At 43.7% G+C, this 25650-nt stretch overlaps 1 protein-coding gene across 1 annotated transcript in view; it reads left to right on the forward strand.

Moving 5' to 3' along the window:
• The first annotated feature begins 602 nt into the window (after positions 1-602).
• Positions 603-25650, forward strand: part of capn1 (calpain 1) — a 40196-nt gene continuing 15148 nt past the window's right edge. The window contains exons 1-4 of the mRNA XM_083788981.1: positions 603-847; positions 8225-9032; positions 14293-14362; positions 17687-17805. Of these exons, the coding sequence (XP_083645107.1) occupies positions 8778-9032; positions 14293-14362; positions 17687-17805 (444 nt within the window). The 5' untranslated portion in view covers positions 603-847; positions 8225-8777. The remainder of the gene's footprint in view (positions 848-8224; positions 9033-14292; positions 14363-17686; positions 17806-25650) is intronic.

The following is a 25650-nucleotide window of genomic DNA, read 5'->3' on the forward strand; positions in this document are numbered from 1 at the left end:
CAAGACAGGTCACTAAACAAACAAATTAGTAGATGGATCTCACATCACATCCACCCAAAATACTAGGCTTATGTATGAAATAAATTGACATTTTCTCTATAGTTTCTCTATAATTTGTTGTCGAATTTGTAGTTCGTTTTGTAAACTCAAATTGCATTCATAGTTAAAACTGTAAAGTTATTTCTGTATTAAATCGTAGTAGAAACATTCCAACATTCGGCCACATTGTGCCGCTGTTTACTCAAAGATTGCTCGATAATGCCCGTTAGTTTGATCCCCCAGCAGTTGAACAATACACCAATAAACAATAACATACTATTATGGTTAAAGAGAAACAAACCTATTTAATTATGTAAAAAAAAATATATATAGTAATAAATGAAGTAGCACAGAAAGTACTGGATTTCCTTTTACTAGAGAGAAGAAGGGAGAAGAGGGAAGAGCGCGGTTCTGATTGGACAGAAGCACATCATTTGCGCTACCGAAAATAGCCGATCTGCAAGCTCACAACCATAGAGTATTAAAAGGAGGCTTGTGAGATTGCAGATCGGCTATTTTCGGTAGCGCGGCACCGTCGCACGGCGGAGCATAAACGTATAGGCAAATAGTGGCGCAGCCCAGCAGAGCAGAGCAGCAGGGCGTTTCTAAAATGATATGTTTGCTGTCTGACTGTGTGAAAGAGTATGTGAACAGAAACAGAACAGGGAAGGGAGTGGATTGTAAAAAAAGAAAAAAGAAAGAAAAAAACTACTAACAGCATGGATCCAGGGCACCGGAAAAGTCCTGCAGCAAACTGAATGTACAATAATTACAACAACTTTATAAAGGCAGCAAACAACATATCAAGGTAGGCTCGATCATGTTATTTGACACTGTTGTTGGTAACTTTCTTTTTGTAAACATGCAGTGGAATTGGATTGGATTAATCAATGGAAAATTTAGTTTATTTATTTTTATAGCATATGTTTTGTTATAGTCTACTTTATAGTTTACTGTAACGCTCGCTACTCTACAGTATGTACAGTAGGCGTTACGGGGGTAGTATTGTTTCATAGCTTATAGAAGAACATGCTTGTAGCCTACAAGTAAATGGTTTCCTTTTGGTCGTTTTGGATCTCGATTGAAGTGTTTACACACTGCAGTACCAGGCTGTGTGCGGAAACAATAACTATCCATTCCGTGGTGAAATAAAGTGGAGAGTGACGACCAGCTGTTCTCGCTGATCAAACTTGCAGAGGAAACTGGACCACCAGACAGATGGATCGACGCACGTTGTTATTAACCTATGCATTTCATTTCACCTCAAATTATCATGCCCCGTTTGTTTCTGTCCGATTGCACCCGTCCGTCATGCATGTCATCCCCCGTAACCTATATCTCTAGAAAGCAGCGCTTTCTTGACATAGATGTTCAGCGTGATTAATGTGCAGTGCGTGCGATACTGTGTATTCATTCACCCATTGCATTTCTGCCCTAGAGCAGAGGCTGCTACTTTAAATATGTGACGACAGTTATTAGTATTCTTCAAGTCTTTTAAACTCCACCCTATAGTGCTCTTTTGAATGCTTTAACTATTATATAAGCCTTATTTATAATTCGCTCTGCACATATATTTAAAATACAGGAAGAAGACCTCCCTTCTTCCCTTCCCTCTGGTATGCCCCATAGGAATACAAGAAGACTCACCCCGTTTCTGTTTTCCTCCCAGAATTTTCCCCAGTGAGGGGTGGGAGAGGCTGGACAACAGACGGCTGGATTTTGAATTTCTCTAACTATAAACTTTCATGACAGCAGACAGCCTAAGTACAAATATAATTTATGAAAAGCTACTGCAGTGAAGTCTGTTCACAGAAATTGTAACTTGTTGTAGGATATGTGGGGATTATCTGACGAGGTACCATTTGAGGGGGCAAAACCTTACATATACTAAATAATACTAAATTGCTTATAGGGTCAATATAAGTAATATAATATAGCCTTTCCACAGGAGTAACCTTTTATATTTTTCCAAAAAGAATACAAACAGCCAATATCATATTACAAAGTTATCCCCCTCACTGGGGAAAATTCCGGGAGGAAAAGCGGGCACGCACCGGGGTGAGTCTTCTTGTTACCCCCCATGGAGTATTAAAAGGGGTATGCCCCGTCTCCTCCTCCTGCACCCATCATGCATGGCTATTAGTCCTTAGTCACTGTACATTCAAATTAGAACCAGATAGATTTCACCCTTGGAGCAAAATACCAGCCGTTTCCCGTTTCTGCCCGCGAAATATCGGTTTTGGGTGTTTTGTTGTTGTTGAAAAAAGATCAAAGATGAGTGATGACACCAGGGACTGTGCCTTCTCTCTGCTTCCTGACTGTTCTCGGTTCAGTAATGAGATGGAATATAATCACACTGTTGGCCGTTTTTAATTAATGGTGTTCATATTTGCAATCCTTATGCAACATTATAGACAGGACCAGATATATTTAATGTTTAATGACTGAAGTGTTTAAGATTCAAAGTAAGTGCTGTGACATTATACAGGAAACAGGTTTTTAGGCTATTCAATATTCGCACACAAAACTATACAGCTTCAACAAAACTCACTCACCCCTTGCTGGCTTGCTCCCAGCAATTAACTACTGTAATATCATCATTAAACACATGACATAATGTGTTTATTACATAAAACAAAATAACACCGTAAGCCCCCCTCCCCTTCTCCATAATAATTAACTAAATAGCACAATTAATGACAATAAAACGAGGGATGCTACACAGCCCCTACGTACATGAGGGATCTAACTATACGCAGAGACCCACACACCCAACACAAACTATTGGAGGTGCTGACTGCTGAGGCATATACCGCTAAGCATCCTTTAGTTTGAACATCCCCCCGAGCAAGTTGTCCCTAGAGACAGTTACGTACATGTACGTGCATGTAGACTCCTGTACTGCAGTTTGGTATGAGTCATGGCCACAGGACCAGGGGCAAGTGGAGAGCATGGTGAGCTCAGCCAAGGTGAGATTAATTCACTCTACCAGCCAGTTGCTCTTTGGGTGCAGACGGGTAGTCCTCACTTACAACCACCATCAAGAACACCAGGAACACCTGGGCCTCAAAGTTGCACCCCTGGCTCCTCAGGCACACCAAACCAGCTGAACAACTTGCAACCAGTTTCTCTACCGTGGTAACAGTACGCTGGTCTGGGTCTGCCTATGCCTCAGGGCTCAGGCTCTGGCCACTTGGTGAAATTGTCCATAGCTACATAGCGGTTTCATGGTCTGTGACAGGACCCATCATCATCATGTCAACACCACATGTTTACGGGTGGGGTGGGTAGGGCCGTTCTGGGAGTGCAAAGGTCACACTTGTGGAGGGCACATCGGCATCACATCTTGTCGACAGTTTGTAGAACCGAGCCGAAAGTCGTTGCAGGGTTTAGGAGAACCTGAATTGTGGCTCTCCCCACCAAGCCATGGGCCAGTTGGACAAAGGTCTTCTGGAACCTCAAAGGTCTATATCAGCAAGTGTTCATCTGGACATAAAAAAAGACTGTTTCTAATTCCTACACCACATTTTATCTTTAGAGTATCTTCACAGTGTTTATCTAAACATCGTCAAGCAGAGGCATGCCGGGAGGATTGTGTCTGGGCGTGTAGTCAACAGCCTGTCACTTCTCATTATTCTCACTACCTGCAGTAAGCAAGCTGGGGGAGATACGGAAGCATATTTCACATGTGAGGATTATGAAATATTAATATAGTCAGATTGTGCTCGCGCTGGCCCCAACGCGCCACACTAACAGCTGAGTCTTCAGTCTGCTCCAACATGCTTGGATGAGTCTAAAATCACAGGGAAGTCAGGTTAGGGGTTCACCCTGACACTGTAGATGTGTGGTGGTGTTGTTGGAGTATATACATTATACAGTACATGCATTGGGAACTGCCCATAGATCCGAAGTCCCGTTAGTCCGAACATGCACTTTCGGAACAATGAACCTTCTGACTAATGACACGGCACCCATGCATTTGAGGTATGTTTGTGCATGCGAGGAATTCTCTGTGACTTTGGTGACTTACACAGAATGTATATACATACATTGTATACAATTATTTACTCAATAAGCTATAAAGTACTAAATACACAAAATAGATGGTATAGCAAGGTATGTAGATGCATTCAAATATTTTGACAAAGGCCTATAGGCCTACGTCACCCTTTGGTTATTGTCTCCACCAGGCCGAAGGCATGGGGGGAGAGTATGTTTTGCACTCCGTCCGTCCGTCCGTGTGTCCGTCCGTCCGTCCGTGTGTGTGTGTGTGTGTGTCCGTGAGCAGCTAATCTCGGCCACCGTTAACCCGGTCGATGCCAAATTTTGCACACACACTCCCTGGATGCCAACGATGAACCTCTGCCCCAAACTTTCCAGAACGGCCTGTTATAGCGCCACCAGGAGGCCGCTTTGTGCAAAACAAGTTTTTGCACAGTACACCTACAGATTTTGTCCAAACATCACGCAAATTGGTACACAGTCTCTCTAGAGCCATTCAACGAAACGGGTCTTTCAGATTTCTAAGACTCCATCCTGATTGGTTAAGATTGGCTTCCAAAGTTCACAGGAGTGCTCAGTTTCAAACAAAATGCTGCAAATCTGCAAATCATGAACACATCGCGTGATTTCCGTGAAATTGTGCACCCACATTCCCACTAGGCCGAGGACGAAATGCCACATGAACAATTTCAACTCAGCCTCAAGGTGGCGCTATAACTGGCCGAAAAGTGTTTTTACCTCTAATTTACTTTTGTTGCCCTTTTATCCAACCACCAGATGAAGGCAAGCTGCAATGTCCTACATTCCTATCCTGGTGGAGACCTGTGCCCAGAAGGGCACTTTTTCTAGTTATCCATGGGAACGTGTCCAGACTATTCTGTCTATTTTCAGATAAATTAATAGGCTAGAGAGTTATCTATGCATTCTATGGGTTCAGTTGGGTTGACATAGTGGGGTTGGGTGTAACTAATACTGCCCCCAAACTGTGCTACAGGTCTGTTCTGCTAACATTTTAATGGCAATTTGTGTTGTAAGCTAGTAGTAGTAATAGTATAGTAGTGGTGGTGGTGGTGGTGACAGTAGCAGTAATACAGTAACATAGTTAATGGTAGCACCAGCAGCATACATGCCATAAAACTGCATACTGTCTACACTCAACTCAACTCAAATAGAGTACATTTTTAAATGATTGAAGCCAACACAACAGCACAGCACAACACAACACAGTCCACACAGGCAGGCAGCACACAGCAATGATTTGTGTCTTTGTTCAGGACCCCAGGGGATCCTTTAATAAACATAAACATAAATGCAATAAAACCATTGCAATATGTTGCAGAGAGAAATGGCAGTGGTCTGAATTGCCCTGTTGCAGGTCAGCGCCGTTTTGGGATTCTGCTGCAAATGCAAGTTGCAACTGTCTGGTTACACTGCAAATCATTGTTGTGGACTGGGATTTAGAGTTATTGTCTCCACCAGGCCGAAGGCATGGGGGGAGAGTATGTTTTGCACTCCGTCCGTCCGTGTGTGTGTGTGTGTGTCCGTGAGCAGCTAATCTCGGCCACCGTTAACCCGGTCGATGCCAAATTTTGCACACACACTCCCTGGATGCCAACGATGAACCTCTGCCCCAAACTTTCCAGAACGGCCTGTTATAGCGCCACCAGGAGGCCGCTTTGTGCAAAACAAGTTTTTGCACAGTAGGCCTACACCTACAGATTTTGTACAAACATCACGCAAATTGGTACACAGTCTCTCTACAGCCATTCAACGAAACCGGTCTTTCAGATTTCTCAGACTCCATCCTGATTGGTTAAGATTGGCTTCCAAAGTTCACAGGAGTGCTCAGTTTCAAACAGATGTCCTACATTCCTATCCTGGTGGAGACCTGTGCCCAGAAGGGCACTTTTTCTAGTATTGTACACTGCGATCTGTCTAGGTCTAGGAGCATTTTTCAGCCAGTGGGCCGGGCTCATTAAGAGTGTGGTCGGTGTGTGGGGAACCGGGCTCTTTATCTGGACCAATGAGAAATGGCCCCTTGTTTTTGATTGACAAAAGGAAGTTCAGTTTGGGACAGTGAGGTTGGGTTGGTTATAATTGAAGTTGAGCGGGGGAAGACAGCAAGAGACTTGAGAAGGTAAACGTCAGAAGAGATGATGACACAATAATAGAAAGGGAAATGGAAGGCGAGGTTAAAAATAAACCTGCTTGTTTGTGTCTTTCTTCTTTGTGAATATTAGAGAACGAGAGAGAGAGAGAGAGAAACTGAGCCATAAAACAAGATGACAGAGAGAGACAAGAGCGCAAAACTACTAAGACCTTTTTTCTTAACTTTGTGTTTCTGTGCATCAAGACACACACACACACACACACACAGCCCCGCCCGCCCCCTTCCTATACAAACCTACAAGGTGCCTGTGTTTTAACTTTTTTCATTTACTGTTTTCATCAGTTTCGATGAATCTGTCATGGTTAAAATGAAGTTTGAAGTTACAATAGGTTTGTATAGGAAGGGGGCGGGGCAGCTAAAATGAACTGGGGTGTTATTTTTGTTTGTTTAATGGACTTCACAGCTATGCACCGTGGTGGTGTGAAGTGGCTCTTCAAAGCCAGCCAAACTTTGCACATACAGGGCTCCATCTTGCGCCACCCTTATCCCTTATCCCTAAACATATTTGCCATTTTTTTTACTATTTTGAAAAACATTTTAAAACAGTTCAACTAGCTGATCTACATCATCGAGACATTGTGAGCTTGTAGATTGGCTATTTGAACTATTTTAAAAGGTTTTTTAAATAGTAAAAAAATGCAAATTACTTGCAATTATAGCCCACAGTATACAAATAATATGCAAAAACAGAAATACACACACCACACACTACACTCACACTCGTGCCAACTGTGCTATCAACACTTCCTCCTGTTCTCATAGCCATCCCTGTGAACAGTATCTTTCGCTGGTTTATATATTACACACAGTAAAATCCTCAGTGTTAATGTAACAACAACGGAACCAAATGAACCCATGCATGGCTCTAAACAGCCCGGAGTTTACAGTGGCAGTCCTCTACTCTGGCTCTGTAGTAACAATGTAACAAGGGTCTGTGTACCGTGAGTAATCTCTGTGCTATGCGTCGCTGGCACACGTCCATGGATGACTGGAAACAAATAGCGGAGCAAAGGGAGGGGATCATTCACTTTACCTTTTGCTACCACTAATGTGTGTGTACTCTATGGGTGGACAGTGGAGACAATGGAATGCAGTCTGTTTGGTCTGCATGCGTCGCACCATGAAGGTTCAGAGCTGTGTGCACTGTGCAGTACAACAACCTGACAGCGCCTCTTATCCCTAAACGTTTTTGCCATGTTTTACTCAGAGCCATCTAATAGAAGATTTACGATATAGAGGGGGCAGAAACCGAGCGCTCGAGCGCTGTTCATGCAGCCTGAACTGAGACAAGCTGGAGTTGGAAATACATTGTTTTCAACGAGGGCGGCGCAAACAAGAGCTATTTTAAGTATGTGTGCAACATGACAACTGTTTTAAAGCATTGTGCAGTAACAACTAAAGTCTCTTTAATGTTTATGTTGTACTAATACTATTACTACAAAACAATCTAAAATAAAGGGATTTAAGATCATTAAAGCTGGGCTGTTGCCTGAGTCCAATGCATTTCTGCCTACTTCGGTCCAGGACTTGGCCCAGTTGGTTGTCCCCTGCACGCTCAATGCGTAGTCTATATAGGAGAGCTGCCATTGGACTGGCCCCATGAAGTGAACGCAGTTTGCGTAACTCTGTCTATATCTAAGGCTCTGGTTTTGCTAAATTTTTTAATAGTTCAAATAGTCGATCTACAAGTTCACAACGTGTCGATGTAGATCGGCTAGTTAGTAGATCGGCTAGAAATGTTTTTCAAACTAGTAAAATATGGCTAATACGTTCAGGCATATCAGACTCTTATGAGTAATTGACCTGCATGTTGTTAGCTTTCATGTTCTCACTGGTGTCTGTCGAACATGCTTGGCTAGTATACAGTATAAGCGCTGCAGTGCACACTTATGTTTTTGCACCAACATCTGTTCTGTTTCTCTCTGAAGAATGGCCAGTGAAGATGTTTTTATCACCCAAGTTATTCTGTATAACTCAACGCTTTTTCTCGTTTGTTGTCTTCTTTTTGTACAGGGTGTGAACGAAAAGCGCCAGACCAAGAAGCATCATTAAGGACAAGAAACCAACACTAAACCGCGATTGATGCTTATCGCTACTGTGGCCGGAGGATCTGCCTCTGCTGTGAAGAAGACATCTCTCTCTCTGTCTGTACTTTGTACCATATCATCTTTCTGTCCCCTTCCTATCATTGTGACTGCTTCCACTGCACTCGGCTACATCAGCTAAGACAGACCCCCATCAGTATTTGACCACTTCTAATTGCCCTTCGGATGTCCCGTTCTGATTTATGATTGATTGGGCCTCACGGGGAAGCCATTGTCATCTACACCTCCCACCAGTACTTTACCTTAACACACTCACACCCCCTCGCTCATCTCCCGCACACATCGATTAACCCACACAAACAACACAAAAGGGAAAGGCTACCATTGCTGGATATTACAATCGCTGGCGTCTTCCCGTCCAGGGGTTGCAGGATCTATCTCCCCACTTTGATTGGCTCCCAGTGGAGCGACAGTGACCTTCTGTTACAGTAGTAACACCATCAACATCATCCAACCAAAAGATGGTGGAGCCAATCTACGCCACGGGAATGGCCGCCAAGCTGAGGAGCCAGTGGGACCGCGACCAGGGACTGGGCCAGAACCACAACGCCGTCAAGTTCCTGGGCCAGGACTACGAGTCCCTGAGGGCCCGGAGCCTCCAGAGCCGCGCCCTCTTCGAGGACCCCCTGTTCCCCACCTCGTCCACGTCTCTGGGCTTCAATGAGCTGGGCCCGCGCTCCTCCAAGACCCAGGGGGTCCGCTGGATGAGGCCCACGGTGAGTTCAGAACTTCAGAGTTGTGCTTTTTGTTTGGTCAATTTGCACAAAAAAAGTCATAGAAATGGAGTGAATTAAACCAAATGAACCAAATCATTGGTTCATTTGAGAACCAATGATTTTAAACCATAGTGGTTAAACCACTGATATTCTAGAATCGGCCTCAGGTCTTAATGCCAAGGTCACACTACTTTGTGACCTTCTTCAGGCATAAACTCTGCACAGTGTTTTGAGTGTGCTACCGTAATGGTTGCCGTTTTGTTCTGTTATAAAAGGATGCCACCAAAAAAAAGGCCCAGAGGGCTTGTTACCATTGTGGTCCTCAAATTGAATTGCTGAAAGGCAGCCATCCGTGCCGTCATTCTTAACAAACAACCACGGTTTTCTGGTTGACAAAGAAAGGTATCCCCAGGAAAGAGACCTGTGTGTGCCTGGCAATGTACTGTACAATACGAGCCTGAGAGCGAGACAGAGACACAGAGAGAGAGAGAGAGATGTCCCAGCCCACATACCCACTGTCTTGCTTAGCTTAGGCCTTTACATTCCCTGAGGAACATAGGCCATTGATTGAACATAGGCCACCCATCCTCGCTGGTCTTGTGCCCTCCGCTCCAGTTGTTACCATGACAGCGGTCAAAAGATATCAGAATTAGGTCCAGTTCAACATTTTAGCATGCTGCTAAACGGTAAACACATTTCTTGCTGTCTCAAGTTGTGGATAATGGCATAATGTGTAACCCCAGCAAATGGGGTAAATTATATGAGCTCAATTCAGCCATTACAGATCAAATTTTAAAACATGCCTTGACCACTGCTGGGTCTAAAATCAGTAGTTGGTTATCTACAGCTGTGGGTTTGGTTGTGCCGAGCACAGTTCTGCAACCGTATACCGGCTGGCCAAGGGTTAACCCATTCTGACCTGAGATCAGATTCATACGAGGTTTCCACTGGACACACACTGGTCTGATTAACCCATTCTGACCCGAGATCAGATTCTAAAAAATGTCAGTCGTTCTTCGATTTTTCAAAAAATAGCAGATCTACAAGCTCATAGCGCGCCACCGAGTGGCGCGCTACGAGCTTGTAGGTCTGCTATTTTTCAATAGCTAAAGCATAACTTGATGCTAACACCTAAATGGGTTCCCGTTCAGAATGGGTTAAATCGCTTTATGCGAAACCAAGCGCAAATGGAAATGCAATCGAAACATTTAATACCCGTTCTTAGAACCATTCCAGATTGCCCTGGGAAAAGCCCTTACAAGAGGTTAAAAGCTCCACTAGCAGCCCCCAGAGGCCGTGTTGCTCATTACACCCAGCCAGAAGTGACATTGGGTCACCAACATCAATAGGGGCCATTGTCTGGGGACGTAATGGCGTCTGCAAGCTTCACACATTGTTATGCATGCAGCCAATGTCATACAGCAAATCCCTTGGCAATCTAGCCAGCAGTTTTAGAAGATCTTGTATCGAAGTACAATATCTGACCGACATATTGCACCCCTGCATCCATTTTTAGCCCCACTAGTGGGGCTGAAATTGGTCAAGATGTACAGTACAGTAGAGGGATCTTAGGTTTTTGTTTTTATGATGGTTTGGCTGTCAAAATCGAGGCTTCAGCGATTTTGGTCCTAATATAAATGGCCATGGCTTAAAGGTCTGTTTTTACTAGTCCCGTCCAGCCCATTTACAGGTGTCCGAGAGGAATGCTACACACACAGACCTACTCCGCTTAAAACCTAAAATGTGTGTCATATTCCGCAGGCTGGAGCAGTTCTCCAGCGTCTACAGAGCGCACTGTCTGGGAGGTGTTAGTGTCAGATTTATGCTCTTGTGCTCTTCACAGCGGAAGACTATAGGATTTCATGCGAAAGTCAAGATGCCCTCTAGCACACAATGCTCCCTAGAGCATCTTCCTCTCCTCCTCTCCCGCCTTCTCTCTGCCCTCACTGCGTTATACCACACCGTGGCGTGATAATGTGAGACTTGAACCATTCTCATATTCGAACACAGCTGTCCTGAAAGATTCCATATTTCTTTATTTGTCATTTTGTTTCCCTCTGCAAGCAGCATCAGAAAAAATAAATAAAATCTATGTCTATCTAGAGAAGGAAAAGTGGCCGCACACGCTGATAGCCAAAGTGTCAATATTTTATTTAGGACACAGCAGATTAAGACAAGAAACCAACGTTTCGGCCGTTAAGCCTTCATCAGGGAATGGGCTACCATTTAGACCAATATCTAAATCAATAAACCTAAAAGTAAACAAATTCATGATATAAAAAACAAGCATAACCAGATAAAAAGAGCATAAAAGCTCGTATCTGAAGAAGCATGGTGCCGTTATCAGTTCCGTTTTCTTTGTTGGTGGTTTCTATTTAAGTTTTATTGTGGAGGAGCGTGGCTTCTGGCTCACTGTGTTTTATTGTGGAGGAGCGTGGCTTCTGGCTCACTGCTCCCTCTGCGGTAATAGAGCAGAAAAAGGCATGTCAGGATCTTGAAAGGTCCTTCTCGTCATGATCATTAGCGTGACAGCAGGCTGTTGGCTCCTACTGTTACACTCTGTGGCGAGCCACGAGAGAGAGAGAAAAATGCAAGAGTGTGTGTGTGTGTGTGTGTATGTCAGTGACCGACAAAGAAAGAGAGAGAGAACGTGAGAGTAACGGAGTGAGAGCTGAGCTATGCATGTTTGCGAGGCACACGACTCCCAGTCTGCACTCTTAGAATCTCCCCATTTCCCATAATGCATTTCTGCCCCCCCCCCCCCCAACATAGCAGCTGTAATATTTACCACCATAGAGACTGTGCACATTTCTGCCTTCCCAAAAATGTGCGTGTGTGTGCTCTTTTAAGAACATGCATGAATTTTGAGTCTGTTTGTGCACGCATGTCATAGTTTACGCATCTGCGACTGTTTATGTGTGCGAGACAGACTGAGGTGTGGAACCATTCTTTTTATAGCATCATGTATCTCACACTCTGCGCCGCGGCTCACTGACTGAAAGATGTTTTATAAAAGAGAGTGCTTGGAAACGAGATCCAAGGCAGCAGAGCAGCGTTCAACACTGTCTCTCCAGAAAAGTCTCATTAGATAGCACTAACACTGGTTACTTTACTGTTAGGCCCATTCATTCTACGAATGCCATCTGGTGGTTCTCAAACGGTGCCAAGCAAGGACCCCCAACATCATAATATATTTGGCTGTGCGGACCCACCCATCTGAAAATGTTTCGTGCTAGGGACCTCAAGAAGAGAAGATGTAGCTCAAATCTAAAATTACACTGGTTCCGTTCTATTTTTCCATTTTTTGTTTTGAACCAACTTTTAGGGTTCTGAACCAATTTTCAGTAGAAACACTCTGAACCGGTTCAATATTCGGCGGTAAAAAAATAACTGAACCAGTTCAACCCTGGTGGAAGGCGTTATAAGTGCACATCAAAATCATCCAGTCAGGGTGATAGTTGATGGTTAATTATGATTAATAGTTTTGGTTTTGGTTTCAGCTTTTATGAAGGTGTGTGTGACTGTGTGTTTGCGCAGACTTTGGTCAGAAATGCCATAAACCTACAGTACCTAACCTAACCCAACCCAGGTAGGCCGGGAGCCAGGTACACCCCACAGAATGTTTTTTGCTAAGAAAAATAAATCACTATGGATTCTTGTTATCTTATACCTTGGGCCATTACGAGTTCATACTGACCACCCTCAACTCGATCACATTTGGTCTCTTCTGGAAAAATTATGTAATTGTACATATTAAGGTACAAATGGTCAGAAAACCCTCATATTTTGCAGGATCCATTCTCACACATAGGGGAAACTACCTGAAAAAGAGTCAGGGGTGTCCCGCCTTTCATTTCTTAAATATCACCTTCAACATACCCCAAAAGACAAAAAGAATTCTGTCCACCTGAAAACTGAAAATCCTATACAATACACTGGTGGTTGAATACCGGTACTTTACAAAGCAACCGTACCATAGATTTAATCATTAAAAGACCTGAGGCCGATAAGGAATAAATAACATAATAAAAATCGAAATCCTAACAGCTGCTGTCGGGCAGAAACCTCTTATCTCCATATTTAAACCTTTGTGCTATTTCCCGTGAGTCATTTCTTTACTTGATCATATCGTCACACGAAAGCATCAACAGTAGCAGATCCACAAGCTCGGAACGTGGCGTGAAGCACCGCGGTTTGAGCTTGTAGATGTGCTACTTTAGCTGTTTTTTTTAGGGGTGCACGATTATGAAATTATGACCGATATCCGATCTCCGATTATTTGCAGGGTCATATCTGCCGATTCTGACCGATTACGATATTATACAGAGGACCACAATGGAAACAAGCCTAGGCCCTAGGGGGGCATGGCCCAAAGCCTGTTAATAAAGTATTCAATAAATCAATAAATTGTATAGGCTTTTCACGGTTTTTTGTTTTTTGTGAAAACCGATTAAATAATCTTTTTAGGCATTTTTAGGACTGATCTGGCCTATTCCGATTATGTTACTGATTAATCGCGCATCCCTAGTTTAAAAAAAAACTAGACGTATAGAGACAATATACGTATACAGCTAAAATCTGAAATGACAATGGGTTAACAACAGAGTTAACAGTCATACCGAAATGACGCTGTAAATAACTGTGATAATACACAAATAAAACAACATACTCATGATAGTCTTTCTTTACAATGCATTCATGACGGTCAGCCGATGCAATTCAAGAGACATGAATGTATTTTGCAGATGCTCTGGTGTTCATTGCAGCCGTTGGCCATTGGGATTTCAGCTTCTGTTTTGAATCAGCCTTTTGTGTTGTAACCCAGCAAACCAAAGAACTATTGTAGAATTGATAGTTCTTTGTGTGTTGCATCATGGTCAAGTTCCTGTGGTTAACATTCATTATGTCAACACAGGGTTCTCAGTCAGATCTAGAGTGTTCATTTAACTATATTGACACTGTGTAAAAACGAACCCATTAAGTTCTGTTTTCACGTTAAATAAAAACGTTTATGGAGCCGGGCTGCATACAAAGCTGAGGTCCAATGAAATGTGAATCATTTGTCACCACTAGACCACATTTTTAGAGGTCCATGTTGGATGCTGTCACAGACAGGAAACATCAGACATCAGCTATAAAGCATGCTATAACTGTGTGTGTGTGTGTGTGTGTGTGTGTGTGTGTGTGTGTGTGTGTGTGTGTGTGTGTGTGTGTGTGTGTGTGTGTGTGTGTGTGTGTGTGTGTGTTTTGTGCTCCACAGGAGATCTGCAGACAACCCCAGTTCATTGTGGATGGAGCGACTCGTACAGACATCTGCCAGGGAGCTCTGGGTGAGTCCTGTACTGGGAACCATACCAAATGTTACTAGTATCCAATGACTCAGCTAGTAGAGGAACAGCCAAGAGATGATGTGAAGAGAAGGAGAGGAGAAGAGGGTTGTGGAGAGAGAAATAGGAGCGCCTCAGAGGCTTGCCCGTCTTTCCTCCCAGAAGTATTTAATAGTTAAAGAATGTTTCCAACACCAAAGTTTCAACACCAAAGTAGTAGTAGTATTAGGTCTAGTAGTAGTTGTGAATTAGCAAATTGGACATTGAATGTTTTCTGAATCCTCGAGTTGCGCTTCTGTTTTTGCCAAGTTTTTATTTTTGTTAAGCGCACGTCCGTTGTGCTTCAACTAGTAAACAGCCATCTGCCTTGACTCCTGTGTGCGCTGACTGTGCCCGCCCGCTCTCTCCCAGCCCCTCCCACCCCTCACTGGGGAAAAACGTGGCAAGCGCCACAGAGAAACACAGTGAGCCCATGAGCAAGGCTGGAAACCTGTAATGCTGCGAATAACAATTAAAAATATATATTATACGTGTATAATATACAAAAGAACAGGGCGCTGGCTGACGGACATAATTTGTTTGATTGATTGATGTGTCGTTGTGCCATTGGAGGGCTGGCAAAAGGTTGACGTCAGCTAAACTTTGTTTTGCAGCGTCACACAGCGACAAATGTCAGGTGTCGTCATTTCTCTGGCTTCCATTGAAAATGATTTGTAGCTTAACTTTGCTAGTGTGAACTGTGAGCACAATATGAGAAAGAGCCGCTCAGTGAGCGTGTGCAGCAAACTGCACCTCCAAGCTGTGGCTGAGACCTGAGTCAAACAGGGTGCTGAACCATGATGAGACACACGATGAAGCAAGCTATATGGAGACGGACTGAGAGGGAAGGTGATTGTAGAGTTAAGTGAGAGAGAGTGAGACTGCCCTCGGCAGTAATGATTGATAGCACCTTTCTCTCCTGCTTTACATGCTTTCCCCCTAACCACATGTATAATTCATGTCCCCCATTTGCACTGCCTCACATCTGTAAACAACACAACTTGGAAACGCGAGCGGCACAATGGCAGAGCACGCACACACGGCACGCACAGCAAATGCACGTGTACGCGCAAAACTACACATTCACACACCCGTCACCTACACACACACAGACACACACACACACATGCACACACTGTTGGCAAAGGAAGTAATCTCAGAGTGAAACACTTCTCTCTTCCTCTCAGGAGAAGAGGGTGGGGCTGTGTTACATAACGATACCCCCAAACATCTTGAGCCAAGAAAGAAAAAACTTGGCAGGGCTTAGTTTGTAATGCTCTTTGTTGTGCTCTCAAAGCATATTTCAACTGAGATGTCCTGCCACTTTTAATGCCATGGTCTTCTTCTGTGTGAGGGCCAGTTTGAACCCTTTGTTCTTTCTGGACACCTTGTGTTCATCAGGGGCTATTTTAGACAGACAAGCTGAATTATGGACATGCAGGATTTGATTAGTATGTGTCAAAATTGCTTGCATAGAATGCATACATTGCACAAGTTAAACGTTTAGCGTGGAGTATGTTATATTCAGTTACAGTCATATCTATCTATAAATGCACCAAGTCTTTGTACGTGTGTACGTACGTGTGTGCGGTACAGCTGTATTCCACGTAACTCGAGAACCGTTCGCCCCCACCGACTTCAAATTCGACAAACGCGTTCCACACGCCCACATCTCAGTGCCCGGTGTCGAGTCCGTCGGACACACCGTTGTCCAGAACCAGCATGAAAGCCTCTGCCCGGGATCTCGCCCTGATCATCCTATATCTCCATATATGGAGCTGGCCTGTTCTGACATCACGTGTTCAGACATCTGCATAGACTCCTCCTGTTTTATCTGTTTACTGTCCTGGAATGGCAAAAGAAGATAATAAAACAAATTTGGAATTGCTTCCTCCAACCAAGAACAGAGTGTATACAGTATGTCTGTATATGTTTTTTTTCTCTTTTTATCTCTTTTTATGATGGTTTCCTGTTTTTGGTCATATAGAAGTGTATATTTGTACGTCTCTACATGTTCTGATGAATTGAAAAGGGTGGACCCTGTTGTAAACAAGTGTCATGCTTTATGGTGTCGTCCACAGTTAACCGTTTTTGTATTGAGTTGTGCTTGAAATGTACTGTAATTCTCCAATCTGTTAATAAATACTTCAATCAAACAATCAATCAATCAGTGTTGTCAGATTGCTAAAACTGCTTATACTAAGGTTGTCCTTACATTTTTATCCATGAATGCTTTAAAGGCGCTGTAATATGTTTTCATTCAAAAAAATATTATATTGGTTCTACTATAATATGTCGGCTTCGATACATTTTCGGTTAATTGCTTGGCCCTAATACAAAATTAAAATATGAATGTAATTACTTTACATTCTAGAGAAAACATAGCCACATTTCAGTTCTATGGCTACTGCCACATTTCTAGTTTGGAAGTCCAGTGCTCTAAATGGCTGCCCCTCCTGTTCCCTACAGAGTTATATTGGCTGTTTGTTGAAACAGTACTTGACCCTTCTCTTTACAGACTCTTTACTTTGTGGATTCCAGCTTTTACAAGTTTCTCTCCTGCTGGGAGTAAGTGCCCCCCCATGCATCGTATTGACTTGAAATCATTTAGAATAGACGTCACAATAATAATAATTTGACCCGCTGGTGCAGAGGAATTACTTAGAAACGGTGGGGAATGTTTACTGGAGCTGAAACACAGGCGGGGGTGTGGGATGGGGTGGGCTTTTGTTGAGGAATAATTGGGGACTCCACATAACATGTGAGGATGTGAGGATTATTATTATTATTTTTAGATTAGAACAGATTAGAGATTAGAACACAAACATGTCTGGTTGAGGTATGATACGGTATGCACGTGACATCATCATCATACCCGGAAGTTATGCGGGAACGCCGCCCTACTGAGTGGCAAAAACAATAATACTTTCTGGCCTTGACAGCCCATACATCCAAACAGAAAAGTCCTGTCTGATTGCATTAAAGAAACACCCCATCATGCAGAACTGAGAGATACAGAGATACAGAAAATCACCAATCCCATATACTGTATGTGCAGACTTTTAAATGATAGTGGATTTGACCAAAATGTGGTGGTCCAATGCGGAAATGCGCCCAAAAAGGCGGAAATAGACGGTCCTTCGGGCTGCTTCAAAACGCCACTGAGCAACTTCCACTGACATGAATAGCGGAGGGGGCGGAGCTTCGTGCCAGATCAGTCTCTATCCTTTTAATACTCTCTGGATTTTTACATGTGTGTGTCTTTGCTTGTGCGTCGTGGTGACACAGGGGACTGCTGGCTGCTGGCGGCCATCGCCTCGTTGACCTTAAACGACACCCTCCTCCATCGGGTCGTGCCTCATGGACAGACCTTCGCCCAGGGATATGCCGGCATCTTTCACTTCCAGGTGAGCACACGTGTGTCCAGCTTATTCGTCCTCACTTCATTCCTGTCAGAGCTACACTGCTAGCACAACAACTACTTTTACCCGAAAGGTTAAGCAAACCGGGTGTGTCCAGGTAAACACTTTATCCACTGCGTTATCATGAAGGGCAGGGCCAGCCCCTATAGGAGTTTGGTGGCAATATTTGTTTGTGGCCTCAAAACACTCCCAGCGCATAGCAGCAAGTCACACACGCATGCACTAATAATGCGTAGTGTCAAGCAGCTGAACAAATTGATGTCGATGAGTCAAAGTCGTACGAATTGTCACCGCAGTGAAATTTGTTCTCCGCATTTGACCCATCTCTTGGAGTGGTGAGCCGCAGCCGTGCCACGCTCATTTCATTAGTAGATTTGAGTTGACCCCCCCAATCCAACCCATTGATGCTGAGTGCCAAGCAGGGAGGCATTGGGTCCCATTTTTAAAGTCTTTGGTATGACCCGGCCGAGGATCGAACCCTGACCTCCCAGTTTCAGGGCGGACACTCTAACCACAAGGCCACTGTCTGGATGATGGACTGGATCAGCTAGCTAGAAGGATGCTCTGCACATCAGCATTCCCATGCTGCGTGCACACATTCACAAGTTGATGCTGACCCATTACAAACCACAGTCTCTCCGCACAATTGTGGATTAAAACCACAATTAAACCCTATACTCTTCATTGTCCGGATTCCGCCAGGGGTCTGGTCTATACTACTGTAGGCCCCATCCATTCATGTTCGTCCCCAGAATAGGGACACCAGTCTCGCGTAGCCAGACAACTATCCCACAACCTCCGAATCCTATATAGAGTCTGGAACTACACCTGGCATCTACAGTAATCTGTTCGTCATTAACGTTCACGTTTTCTCTTTTTTTCTTTCTGCTATATACGCTTAGATAATAGATTTATAGTAGGATACATTTGAGTGACTGTAAAGACGAAATGGAAGTGGGGGGAGGTGGGGCATCTGCTTTCCCCTTAACCCATTTAGACCGTTTGACGTACACATGTCCTAGCATTTTCATTGATATATATATTTTTTGGGGGGGGGTTGGTCTCTCCTTCTGCACCATACCCCTTGCCCTTCGCTCATGCGTGTTGGCGTTCACTTCCCTGTTTACGGCTCAGAAAGAATCCCTCGTATCTCCTAATCTAGGGAGCTCTCCGTGGTTTTGACCAGATGGATATACTAAGCTCTTCATTTCTGACTTCAACATGTGTCTGACATAATACTGTGCATTACTCACTGACACACTCATGACCATCTTCACCTGCCCAGATTCCTGAGTCCTGACTGGTCTGGGGATTTAAACCAACAACCTCCAGGCCTAGCTGTCCACTTTTATTTTATTTTTAAGTAATCTCTCCCACGGGCACTGTTCCACAGTAATCTGACCCACACCTAAACCTAACCTTAACCCATGTCTAACCTAGTCTAAATTAAGTATGCACCCCTCATCTCTGCCATAGCCTGTGGTATAGACTACTCCTGGACCTTATCAACTGAACTTTGCTTTGTACACAAGACCAACGCCCACACACACACACACACACCCCCCACATACACACACTCATCAAATCCACGCATTACGCATGCCAAAGCCTCTGATTACCAGTACACACATTAGTGCCCACACAGACTTTATGCCCTTAACCATAGACATACACTAAAGACACAAATCACAGACATTTTCCTGCAGACAATAATTACACAGCTATCCGCAAGCGCGCTCGCACACACACACACACACACACACACACACACACACACACACACACACACACACACACACACACACACACACAGTCAGACACAGCTGTGACCAGCCTGTGGCAGTGACACAGATTTTGGCCTGTTCCCATATTGTAGCCAACATGGTTGTGTCTTAATGTAAAGAAGCCATTTCAAACTCATATACTGTATCTAATAGGACCTGATTAATAGGCAAACCCCAATAGAGATGTCTAGAAAATAAAAAACCTATGTGGATGTAGTGTGTATTTGGGAACTTAAGTATTTCTTAAGAATGTTGCATAAAGATTTTGATTGCAAAATAGTGCAAGTTTTTTTTCTATGCATTATTTCAATTTGCTACAGGTCACATACAATAGTTTAAAAAAATTATGTAAGATGCAAAAAATGCCAAATACACAAAGGGTAAACCTTGCCCTCCCCCTAAAATCCCCAAATCCTCAAAATGAATGAAGTAGGTCTATTATCAATTTATCACTTGCTCACGCATTCACAAATGTTTGAATCGCAATTATTTGAGATAAAAGGCGGTTATGTAATAATTGTGACAGGCCTGTGTACAAGATGAGCTAACCGGCACATCACAACGGCGCATAAATTAGTCAATACTCTTGTTGGTGTGTGTGTGTGTGTGTGTGTGTGTGTGTGTGTGTGTGTGTGTGTGTGTGTGTGTGTGTGTGTGTGTGTGTGTGTGTGTGTGTGTGTGTGTGTGTGTGTGTGTGTGTGTGTGTGTGTGTGTGTGTGTGTGTGTGTGTGTGTGTGTGTGTGTGTGTGTGTGTGTGTGTGTGTGTGTGTCTCCTCCTTCCAATCTTCCTCTGATCTCAGGATGGCTTTGTTTTGTCCCAGAGCACTTGATTCCTGCCAGCTGCCCCATTTAATGAAGCGAGAGCATCAAGCCAAAAGGATGCCGATGGTAGAGAGGGGGTGGCAGTGGGGTGGAGTGGAGGGGTGGCATGGGGTAAAGACACAGGGGGAGGCGAGAGGGAGGATCAGAGGAAGGCAGGAGAGACGGGGGGAGAAGAGCGTACTCACAGCAGGCACTGAAAGAAACGCTATAGTATCACTTTTGTTTTTATGTTGCACAAAAAGCAACGAGAAGCAAACTACAGCAGATTTGCATCTGGCCTTTGCAGGTCTTACCAGGTCTTTCATTTTTAGGTGTTAAAAGGGCATGCTGCGTTCATGCCTACGGTCGGCAGCCATCTGGCTGACGCACGCACACACACACACACACACACACACACACACACACACACACACACACACACACACAGGTCATACAGGGTCAGTTGGCTCAGCCTGATTGCTCAGTCAGGGGGGCTCTTGCTCAGCCTGTGTGAGATGATCAGAAGGGTATGTAATGCGCGTGACAGCATCATCATCATCATACCCGGGAGTTATGCGGGAACATATAGCCTACTGACTGAGTGGCAAAAAACCTACTTTCTGATGGCCTTGACAGCCCCATACATCTGAACAGAACAGTCCTATCTGATTGCATTTAATGTCGTTGAACATCGTTTAATGATTAAACAATGTCAACCCATTCTGACCTGAGATCAGATTCATACGAGGTTTCCACTGGACACACACTGGTCTGATTAACCCATTCTGACCGGAGATCAGATTCTAAAAAGATGTCAGTCGTTCTTCGATTTTTCAAAAATAGCAGACCTACAAGCTCGTAGCGCGCCACTCGGTGGCGCGCTATGAGCTTGTAGATCTGCTGTTTTTCAATAGCTAAAGCATGACATGATGCTAACACCAAAATGCACCACTCACTTTATGCATGCGCATACCCTCTATACTGGACAACAGGATGTAAATACAGTATATGGCCATTAACCATTCTACTGACTTGTAATGTGTACACACTTACAGCATATTACACAGTGTTTATGTGTAACTGGCTCACAGCTGCTGCGTGGTTGGTCTGTGTGTCCTGGCTTCAACACACGCACGTACAGTAACTGTATACGCATGCACGTACTGTACACAACAGTTCCAGTATTTGCCCTATCTGCTGAAGCTGGTTATTCAGTTACAGAGACAGGAAATTGGCCAAGAGACAGCAGTATAGAGTGCTTGGCCAGAAACGCACCAATTGTTTCCAGTTTATACTGTACTGTCTGCTGTAAGCACTTTCAAAAACATCCACTTTCATTAGTGTATGACTAAAACGCACGCACGCACGCACGCACACACACACACACACACACACACACACACACACACACACACACACACACACAGAGAGAGAGAAATAAACATAGGCCTATACGCACTATGCCATTGCATGAGGAAGTAATGACCAACACATAATTGCAGGCATGGAAATTCAGCCATGCCTGGTGTTATGTACCCATAGTGCAGTGGTTTTCAACCAGTGGTCCGGGGACCACCAGTGGTCCTTGAGGGGGTTGCAGGTGGTCCCCAGCTAAATGATGCCAAATCTTTAACTCTTGAGAGTGTAAAATGGGATACCAGAGAACTCGCCAGTTTACCATGTCGCCACGGCGAAAATTCTTCATCAATGTCTTCATCGTTATGCTAACATGCTGTCTTAACTCACAGATGTTATAGTTCGTCTCCAAAGTGATTAAATTATTTTGTGCAATTAAATGGTCAGCTAGATGATGATAAAAAGGTAAGTATGTGAATACCAATGATAAGTAGGCCTACCATTTCAGGAATTGTTTACTAATGAATTACATTGTTTCGGTACTTTGGTGTTTAAACTTTTAGCATTTCTACTTCATCTAGTGTAAACTCTAAACGACTATCCTCTCTCTCTCAATTCAATGCAATTTAAAGGTGAAGTAAAACTAAAATGCACTAAATTGCGGCAAGTTGGTAAACTGGCGAGTTCTCCGGATACCGTAAAATGGACCAACCAAAGCAGGTTTCATTTTACACTCTCAAGAGTTACATTATCGTTAAACATCTGCTTACTTCATTTACAAAAGATAGAGTTAATTGACCGTTTGCCTGTTGTCTCTCCTAATGGTACCAACATCAATACTCAATAGAGCATGGAATTCTGAACAAAATCGTATCCAACAATAACAAAATATTCTTTAGTTTTGGGTCTGACAGGCTAAATCTCATCAAATGGCGGTCCGTGGCTCAAATGCAGCATAAACAGTGCTTGATATGAAAAGGGTTGAAAACCACTGCCATAGTGGAAATGGACAGTGACTGTTTCCCCTACTGCTATATACATACTAGTAGCCCACTTGGGACCCCCTGCACGTCTGTCCATGCTGGAAGGGAAGGGAGTGTGTTGTGTTTTCTTTGTTAATTGAGGGCCTGTAAAGCCCTTTGAGACTGACAGTGATTAAGGGCTGCAGGGCTGCAACTATTGAACTGTTCTTAATGCGCATTAAGTATTCGTAGTGCTTATTAACTATTCTCAATTATGCAAGTAACCGAGAAGTGTTTTTTGCGTGATATGGAGTCTATGCAGATGTCAGAACATATTTGTGATGTTAGAACAGGCCAGCTCTATATACGGAGCCTGGGCAGGGGCCCTGTCTAGAGCCCGGGCAGAGGCCTTTTGTGGCGGTTCTGGACAACCGTGGGTCTGACCGACTTGACACCGGGCACTGGACTCCCTGTGGGGGTGTGGAACGCGTGTGTCGAATTTGAAGTCGGTGGGGAGAACGAGCCTGTCACAATTATTACATAATCGACTAACCACCGCCATTTTAGCCACCCTTCACTGGTTACCTGTTAGTTATAGAATTGATTTTAAGATTTTTTATTTTACTTTTAAAGCTGTAATGGTCTCTAACATGCTGGCTCCCTATAATCCTACACGTACACTCAGGTCCTCAGACAAAGCCCTCCTTGAGACTCCCACAGCCCAGCTCATCATAAAGGGTGGCATTTGCAATTCGGGCTCCCAAACGCCCTATCTATTCATTTAAGACTTGAATAATCTGTGTCATGCTTTAAATCCCTTCTGAAAACCCACCTTTAAGTTAAGGCCTTCTCTTAATTTCCTTTCGCATACATTATATTTTTTTCTGATTAGTGCATGTTTTCATTTTGTGCTTGCTGTTATTCACTGATATCTTGTTGTAGCTGTGATTACGTTGTTGCTTTTTGTTGTTTTTTACCCTGTTATGTAAAGCACTTTGTGACTGTCTTGAAATGTGCTATATAAATTAATTAATTATCATTAATCACAATTGCAATAATTCTTTGCAGAATCGGCATGTTAAAAAAAATCATATTTAAAACATAAAAAAAGAAAATAGTGGAAATAGCCGATCTACAAGCTCAAAACCTGTAGCATTGTGACGCGTTGAGTATCAAGTTATTAAATATGTCAGTCATGTTATTTTCCTTATCTGCCCAGGCTGTGCGACATTCAAAGCCTAAAAGCCAAACAGAAATGTAAAAAACAAAAAAATTACAACTTTTTGTGTGGCAATTAATCGTCACTTAAAATAAAAGCCGTGACAGCCCTACCTCCCTATTTTGCATGCCTGAGTCATTAAACGTGCCCTTCATAAACTCTGCTGCTCTGTTCTTCGTTACTGTATGAACAATATAAAAGCCCCTGGTGGTGCTGAGACCTGGATGAGTCATCCTAAAATGTAATTATGAGCCCTGCTGGCATAGGGCTTAATCCAGTTACGAAGTGGGGAAAGAGAAGAAAAGACAGAAAGAAAGCAAGAGAGATAGTTTGTGTGTGTGCGCGTGTGTGTGAGTGATTGAGTGAGTGGATGTGTGCATGTGCACATGCACACATCCACCCCTTCCACCCCTTCTTCTGAGTTGCAGAGTAAACTTAGCAAGTCGTGACAAAGATTGTGGAAAACTCTCTCAAAGCGGTACAGTCTCCGGTGTGTGTGTGTGTTTGGTGTTAAAACATTTGTGTGTGTACATGCGTGTCAGAACTTGAGAGCATTGTGTCTTGCGTGTGCATGCACACAGCGATGCGTGTTCAGACGCATTAAGTGTGTGCGTGTGCGTGTGTGTCTGTGCAAAAAAATAGCATAAGTATGAGATCCACAAAATCAAAACGCGTTGCTTCGCGTCACGTTTTGAGCTTTTGTGTATGATCAAGTATAGGGCATTCATTCATTTACGACAAAGCACAAAAGTTAATATATGAAGATAAGTGTTTTATATGCCAACAATATAATACAGATGGGTACTGTTACTGTATACATTCATTGCCACGCCTTAGTGTGTATGGCCGTGGCATCATGGTCTCATCTGCAGTCATCTGTAGGTTGGCACAATGCAGATTTAGCTCTGCAGGGCATGTCAAATTCATCCATGCATCCGGCTCTCTCCATGCCACACACACATGTGCATGCACACTCACACTCTCACACACACACACACACACACACACACACACACACACACACACACACACGCGCACTCTTCTGACGCCCAGCTGTGGCTCATTCATTGCCAAGTGTCCATTCCATGCATCAGCCCCCGGCCAGGCAGAGATCTTGACAGAGAAATATCACCTTCATATCACAACGGCGTAACTAAATTCCCTTCCCATTGTTATTAACTTGGAACCCCCAAGCTTTTATATCTCTGCCATGCGGATTATTATGAGCGCGAGTGAATGTGACTGCACTGTGCATTATTGAACACTTTCTCTCCCATAAAAGCCCATTAACAAACAGACTAGTTCAGGTCTGGTATTTATATTGTGCTGCATTGTGGGAGGGAGTGCTCCTGCATGTACTGCATGTCATGTATGTGGTTTGAATGAATGGTTCTGCTTGTCCGTGCATGCATGCGTGCGTGTGTGTGTGTGCGCGCACAGTTTGCACACGTGTATGCATGCATTGCACAGTGTCTATATGTTATGTGCTGTTGTGGAGAGGATGTGTGTGTGTGTGTGTGTGTGTGTGTGTGTGTGTGTGTGTGTGTGTGTGTGTGTGTGCGCACTGTGCACGTGTATGCATGCATTGCACAGTATATGTGTCTATATGTTATGTGCTGTTGTGGAGAGGATGTGTGTGCATGTTGTGTGTACAACTGTGCATGTTGTGTGTACATGTGTATGCATGTTGTGTGTACATGTGTGTGCA

The sequence above is a fragment of the Protomyctophum parallelum genome, assembly GCF_964188405.1.
Source record: "Protomyctophum parallelum genome assembly, chromosome: 18".
Lineage (NCBI taxonomy): Eukaryota > Metazoa > Chordata > Actinopteri > Myctophiformes > Myctophidae > Protomyctophum > Protomyctophum parallelum.